At 42.1% G+C, this 7,766-nt stretch overlaps 1 protein-coding gene across 1 annotated transcript; it reads left to right on the forward strand.

Moving 5' to 3' along the window:
• The first annotated feature begins 5,085 nt into the window (after window positions 1-5,085).
• On the forward strand, window positions 5,086-6,848 carry LOC104229863 (serine/threonine-protein kinase WAG1-like). Its single transcript, XM_009782582.2, has one exon. The coding sequence runs from the start codon at window positions 5,178-5,180 to the stop codon at window positions 6,639-6,641; it is 1,464 nt and encodes a 487-aa protein (XP_009780884.1). The 5' UTR covers window positions 5,086-5,177; the 3' UTR covers window positions 6,642-6,848.
• The last annotated feature ends 918 nt before the right edge of the window (window positions 6,849-7,766 follow it).

Here is a 7,766-nt window from a genome sequence, read left to right on the forward strand (position 1 = left end):
AAAAAATCGGGACTTGTCGGGCGAGCCTCTATCTTGCACCAAAGCCATGAACAGTTGGAATAAAAAGTGAAATACGAGGCAAATAGCAAAGAAGAAAACTTTTATTTATGCAATGTCACAACGCGGGATATCACCGCTTACATACAGCCCAGGCCAACCAATAAAAAAAAGAAGAAGGAACGAACAGACGACAATCAACAAACAAAATAAAAATAAAAACAAAGGACAACATTCTTCATTTGGCGTCATCACCGCCGTCATCATCACCACTATCATCACCTTCTCCACGAGGTTCTCCATTATCATCATCCGCACCCTCATTGGCTTCAGCCATCACTGCTTTGTATCCACAGTTGATGCGAGCCTCACGAGCCTTTGCTCGCGCCTCTTCGTAAGCAGCCTCGGCCACGGTGCCCGCTTCCAACAAACTCTTATATATGTCCCGCTGGGCTTCAACATAAACCCAGAGCTCATGCATTTGGTGAGGAATGGCAGTAGAGGACGGCTCAACCTGGGCCTGTAGCCGTGCATTTTCCACCTCCAAGGCCGCGACCCGATCTCCCAGAATCGATGCCTCCTGATTAATCGTTCCAATACGCTCCTCGAGCCTCGCCTCCCTAAGGGTAGCTGTTACTCTCTCCGACTCCTGTTTATATTGAAGTACGCGGATGGTGTCCTCCAAGGCTGCAACCCTCACCAAAGCCTCAGACCAAGCTCTCTAGATATTCTCAAAACTGGCGACTTTGCTCTCCATTACGGTCAACTTTCTCATCCACTCTATGCTCATTGCCTCGACCTTGACCAAGTTCTGGTCCATCTCTGATTGCATTGACCTCAGCCTGCCCTGCAAATGCTCACACTCTGCCGCGATCCCCTTACCCAACTCAAGTTCCTTGTCCTTAATGCGAAGTTGCTCCTCGAGTTCACTCTTACTACGAACTGTCTGCATCAATTCCTGGTCGCTTTTTTCCAACTCCTCACTAAGAGCCCGATTACGGGGATCCATCCTTAGACGCTCATACATCTCACAGCATCTTTCACAGTAGCGACGGTACTTCTCCAGTATCTTCAAGAAAATCCTTGCCCAAACGTTGCCCTGCGAATGCTCTCTACTTCCACCATGTATGTCTGAAAATCATAAAGATGGAGTTAAACTAATGCTTTCGAATAAGGGGAAAGCTTAAAGCAAAAACAAAATGCAACCTACCCTCAAGCCCATGATGGCCACCTTGTCCCTCAATTCAGTATCAGGGACATCCCGAAGGGACTCATTCTCAGCTTCTGAGCATAACAGGCTGAACTGCAGCAACAAATCCTCCCCTTCCACCAAGAGGTTAACACCGGAAAGGATCTGAAGAATACGGTCTGAGCCCCCCGCATTAACCACCGAGTGAGTAAGGCCCTCCTCGAATATCCTGACATCATCGGGATCCAGGTCTGACTCAGATTCATACTCGTCAACCACCATGCCCTTTCCCCTTTCCGCTGCCGAAAGAGGAGCATGACCCACTACAGAAAACGAGGGCACATCTGAAGTCACAACAGTAGCGCCAGAGATCTGGTTCTCTACCACGACAAAGTGTTGATCATCAATAACAACAGGGACTTTTGGTTGAGCCAAGACGGCGGCTAGAGTTTCTGATCGTTGATCACGGGCACCAACAACTTCAACAGTTTGCTCCGCCTCTATGGGAGGAGCCGCAACAACACCTTCTCCAGAACCCTTCAGGGGAGAGTCGTCCAGATGAATCACTGTCGGGGGCGCCACCTCAAACTCTACTCTCCGTCTCTTCGACGGCCCCTCTTCCTCTCCAGTCGACGGTGACTCGTTCGTAGGACAGACAACATTGGTCGGGACCTCGTCCTGAAAAATGGCCCTCGCTGGAGTAACCAAGGCCGTAGATTCAACCGAAGCATCCCTCGACGAAGGTCGTACACTGGGTAAGGCGACAAGGCGAGCGGATGCGGCCAACTAACGAAAAGCTAGCTAAGGGGCCCTTTCTCTCCGCACCCTCCATGGTAACAACGAACGATGCATAAGAGGCTAAACAACAAAAGAAAAAAAAGAGAACTGTAGATGAAGGCACCATCTCACCTATAAGAGGCCTGCGTTCAAACCTTTCGTGAAAGGTCGACCATGTGCGAACTCCCACTATATGGGGAAGAATGGCCTCTACCCATTCACGAATCCCTTCGACAGGCGGCAGGGGCAATCTCTAAGCTGCAAAAGATGAGATGGTTTAGCATCAGCAAAAAATGGCCAAACATTTCATTAATTAAAGACACAAACTTACGTGCAAAGTTCCATCTCTCAGGGAATCCCATCGGGTCCGCCACAATTTGCTTGGTCCGCACATAAAAGTAATTCTCATAGAAACGACGATTGGTTATGTCGTCCATCTTCACCACCATACCCCTCGACCCCTGAGGACGCGCATGAATCATCATACCGCGAATCAGTTGAGGAGCAAAAATGCTAAGCATATGGCCCAAAGTGACCTCACGACTAGCAAGTTTCGCATACTTGAGCAGCATAAGAAACAACTTGTACAAATAAGCAAAAATTGAGCGGGGCACACTTCATAGTAACGGCAAAAATCTACCACCAACATGGGAAAAAGAAGTGTGTACCCTACAATGAAGAGGTAGGCGTAGAACACACGATACCTGGGACGGTCAAAGTGAACTCTGTCGTTCCTCTCCGCCGGCCGTTCTCGACGTAATTAGGGATTCCGCCTCTCCGGTGATCTGAACAGGGTTCTCTAGTACCGGATTAGCGGCAGGAAGATTATCGCGAGAAGAATCGCCGGCCATTTTTAGTAGAAAACTCTCCAAGAGAAGTAATAAGAAGAAGAAACGAAAGGTTTCAGAGAGCAAGAAGGTAAGCAGAAATTCGAGGTATCAGAAAAAGCAATATCTGAAGAACTCTCTCACAAAAATGATGAAGTGAATCAATCAAACGACAAGTTCCCCTATTATAAGGGACATAAATTCCCCGAGCACGAAACCCAAGAGTCGCCATTTGAATCTGATAGGGCACGAAATGTTTCAGTTTCCCAAAAACATGTGTCATAATGGTGGAAACCATGAACCAACGCTTCAGTGCCAACCGACATTTTGATTCCGAAACCATCGCAACGGTCCACGAGTATCGAAAGAACACCTCAACTCCGCCAAAAAATCCACAGAATGCGACTAAGGAATGGAAAGTTGGGGGTCAGATTTCTATCGACTTCGCTACAAACATGATCCATCTGTTGAGCCCGACAAAGGACGACCTCGACAGCCGGAGGGACTAACTGTATTGGTCAAAATCTGACCACCACGACCAGGTTGCTCACGACCTCCTTTTTCAGCAATCGAGTAGTGAAAGTCAACAGAGTCCACTCCATTTCTCCTCCGAGATACCCGACAAATCGAAAAGAGCAACGCCTAAAGCTATGACCAGAATGCACCATTGACCAAAACGCATCAAGTCACATTGAGGGTAAAGGGATTTCGACTATATATAGCCAAGGAAGGCTTTCGATAGAGGGGGTTGGATTCCCTCAGAAGGGAAATCAAAAGAAAAGCTCCACTCCTATATCCTAAGAGGAAAAAAATAATTGTAATTCTCTCTTCTCATCGAGTGATGTTAAATTTTAATAAGATTATCGATATTTCCTTTGTCACTTATGCAATCATCATTACTAAATCTTTCGATTTGGAATTAACTAAGTTTGACTAGGATTTACTTATTCATCTTTGATTGATTTGTTCAAAAAGATTTCAATATCTTTTGAGTCGGCAAAAATGGTTCGTTACATTAATCATTTCCATACAGACAATATTATTTAATTTATGTAAAAGGTGAAATACATATAGTAATCAAAACATGAAGGTTAAGGACAATTCAGTATTCGGCAAGATTTAAGTCCAATTTAAAATTTAATGTTTATCTCTGTTTTTTTAAAGAAAAAAGTAACATAGATCAACTCATATATCTAGCAATCTAGCAATTTTTTTGATTGTTATCTAAGATAGAAGTATAAAAAAATAATTGAGGGAGGGATTTTTGATTCTTGGACTGCAAATCCCAAGGTCACCTGTTTTCTACTGCTGCTAATTTAATACTCTGAATTCAGAGAACTCATTTACTCCTCATATGAACAAGTATTATTCATTTATTGTAAGTGTGGGAGTCAGTCCTCAAATTAATTATTTTTTCAAGAAAGGACAATAATTACACCAGTGAGAAATGGAGAATCAGAGACCCGAGGCTATAGACTCCAGAGATCGTTGGCGAAAGTTAGCTCCAGCATACTAAGCTAAAAAGTCTTCACTTTCTTATTAATCCAATCCCTACGCTAGCGCAGCAACTTCACAATGCATATCTTGTTTCAAACTTTACACCAATAGTTTCTTTTATATACTAGTCATATTAATTGATGGACTCAAATATCAAAAACAAAAATAGGGTATAATTAATACTATCAAATCTCGAAAATAATTACTCAACAGATAATTGTCCATAATAAGTGAAATTACTATTCCTTCTATCCCATATCAAGTACTATCATTTTAATCCAAAAAATGTTTCAAAATATTCGCCGCTTTAGAAAATCAAGACGAGCTGATTTTTTTCAAAAGTGATTAATAGTTCACTTGGCAATTAATTAATTTGAGTAATAAAATGAGAGGATATAAGAAATAAAAAGTACAATAAGTTATCTGTTAATAAGTTAAACTATAATTATACTTTTATCATGTCAAAGTAAATTCAGTTTATAATACACTCCTAATTCAGAGATCCCAATGTTAATTAGGCTGCTTCCATTGCCCTTCTAAGCTGCTTATCACTAACATAGTAAGAAGCATCCTTCCAATTAATCTTGGAAACCTCCATTCTCTAAATTACTACTATATTATCTCGTTACCTTAAGTCAACCTTCCAATAACCTAACTTTGTTACCACCTTCTTTCCTTTGTCTCTATCCTTTGCTGTTGGGTCAACCAACCACGTTATTAACATTAATTATATGTCCCCTCCCTTTCCTCTTCTCTCTCTTCATTTCATTCTTCTTTATATGTATATGTCACCTCCTTTCTCTAGCACTCACCCCATTTCACAAAGCTCAACCAAGAAACGAAAGAACCAAGTTTTCTCCTTTTTGAGAAGAGAATTTGACAAGACAAAGATGGAAGAATTAGATACCCTTTATCCACCAGATTCTGACCTTGATCTAAGTTTCACAAGTTGTGCTTCCATTACTACCACCACAACTGATCGTACTCTTAGTGCAAGAAGCAGTTTGGCTCGTAGCAGCCTTACACTCAGCTTCAACGACCGTCTTTCCTCTACCTCTACTACAAATAATCCCTCCACCGAAATCCCCAATCTCCACCGCCGTCCCCACCGCAAACACGACCCTAATTGGTCTGCCATTAAGGCGGCCACCACCCTTTCCTCTGACGGCGCTCTTCATCTCCGCCACCTTAAACTCCACCGCCTTGTGGGGTCCGGAAACCTCGGCCGCGTTTTCCTCTGCCGTCTCCGTGACTATGATCACGCTAACTTTGCTCTTAAGGTCATTGACCGTGATTCCCTTACGGCGAAAAAACTCTCTCATGTTCAAACGGAGGCTGAGATCCTCTCCTCGCTAGACCACCCTTTTCTCCCTACACTCTACGCTCATTTAGAAGTCTCTCATTACACTTGCTTGCTTATTGATTTCTGCCCTAACGGTGATCTCCATTCCTTGCTCCGCAAGCAACCTGGTAACCGGCTACCTGTTGAATCGGTCAGATTCTACGCAGCTGAGGTACTCGTAGCATTAGAATATCTACATTCGCTTGGAATAGTGTATCGTGATCTAAAGCCCGAAAATATTCTGATACGCGAAGATGGTCACATTATGCTCTCCGACTTCGACTTGTGTTTCAAATCCGATGTTTCACCGAAATTAGATTTCACCACCCGCACTCTAGAAAGATCTAAAAGAAGATACAGTTGTTTCAGTGACCGGCTACGCGAAGAAACTGTCACCGAGTTCGTCGCCGAGCCAACCGGTGCATTTTCCAGATCATGCGTTGGGACCCACGAGTACTTAGCGCCGGAGCTCATCAGCGGCACCGGCCACGGTAACGGTGTGGATTGGTGGGCGTTTGGGGTGTTACTGTACGAGTTGTTGTATGGAACGACGCCGTTTAAAGGGAGCAGTAAAGAGTCCACCCTGCGCAATATAGCATCCAGCAAAGGAGTGAAGTTTAACGTAGAAGAAAGTCAAGGAAATGAGCCTTCAGGAATGGGTGAAGCAAAGGATTTAATAGAGAGGTTATTAGTGAAGGATCCAAGGAGGAGGCTAGGATGCGCCAGGGGTGCAACGGATATTAAACGTCACCCGTTCTTCGCCGGAATAAAATGGCCGTTGATCAGAACTTACCGGCCGCCGGAGGTACGTGGGCTAAGTATAAAGAGGACCAAGAGTAAGTTGCGCGTGAGTCACGTGACTGGAGTAACATCATCATCATCCCCAAGAAGAAAGTGTTGTTGGTGGAAAAGGCTGGGGTATCTAATGAGAATTAAAGGATCTAAGTACAATTTAAATTCTAATCATAATTATTATTGTTATACTAATCAGAAGGTTAGAAAATGTGCTTAAATCCATTTCAGCCTTTGTAACCATTTATATTGTCTTTTTTTTCCCCTTACATTTTTTGTATAAGTTTGTAAAGGAAGAGTTAGGGAACATATATCAATTTTGGAGAGCTGTTTACTTTTTCATTCTTGCTTTGTTTCCTCTTTGAGGAAAATTTAATACATATTTGTAAATGATAATGAAAGTAAGGGAAGAAAAGTATTTCACTAATTCTGTATCATGAGCTTCTATGCTTTTTTAGTACAAGTGACTTTGTTGTTTTGTTATATGCTTTATCGCTTAACCTAACACAACAAATGTGACTTCAATTTTCAGTGCTCCTTGAAATTCTATTACCATTATCTACCTCAATCTAATACTACTTAGATTTTTATCCCAATTGCTTTTCTTTGTATGCCTCACCAATTTTATGGATGAGCTTGTATCTGATATTTTATGAAATTATTTTGTCCCATTTCTTAAAATTTTTAACTCTTATTAATGAGATTAATATGATGATTAAACCGTCTCTGATATTATTGATCAAAACTTTATCGCTTTGTGTTAGAACTTACCGTTGCTTGAAAATATTAGTGTATACCATATTGACATTGAGTAAATTCTTAGTCTTACTGAGTTCTAGTGCTAATGCTGATATTTAGATCTCTAATATTACTACAATGTGTAATTTACGTATATTAATTAAATTTAAATAATGCATAACTGAAATGAAGAGAGAAACTAGTGATTAACTGTTGAAATAATTGGCGGGGCACCAAACAAATTATTATTCTTGATGTATGAGAAAAGGTTAAATTAAACATGAATGTATGGGTCAAAATTAGATCAGAGAAATTCAGCACGCGGAGACGTAAGGCCAATGTCGGACAGTCATCAATAACGCCGAGGTCGGACAAGCCGATGTCGAGCAGTGATGAAACAACTAGTCTGTTGTAGAATCCTCAAAAGGAATATTCTACTGAATATTCCCTCTAAATTGTACCTTTTTTTAGGGATTTTCTATGGATACCCCTCTTATAAATAGGAGGGGAGGACTTCCCAAAAGGGGGCTCGGGCTCGCTCTCTCTCTCCCTCTCCCTCTTTCTAGAAAATATGTAAACACACCTCTCCAAAGAAATAAGAGGATCT

The sequence above is a fragment of the Nicotiana sylvestris genome, chromosome 7 (genome assembly GCF_000393655.2).
Source record: "Nicotiana sylvestris chromosome 7, ASM39365v2, whole genome shotgun sequence".
Taxonomy (NCBI): Eukaryota; Viridiplantae; Streptophyta; class Magnoliopsida; order Solanales; family Solanaceae; genus Nicotiana; species Nicotiana sylvestris.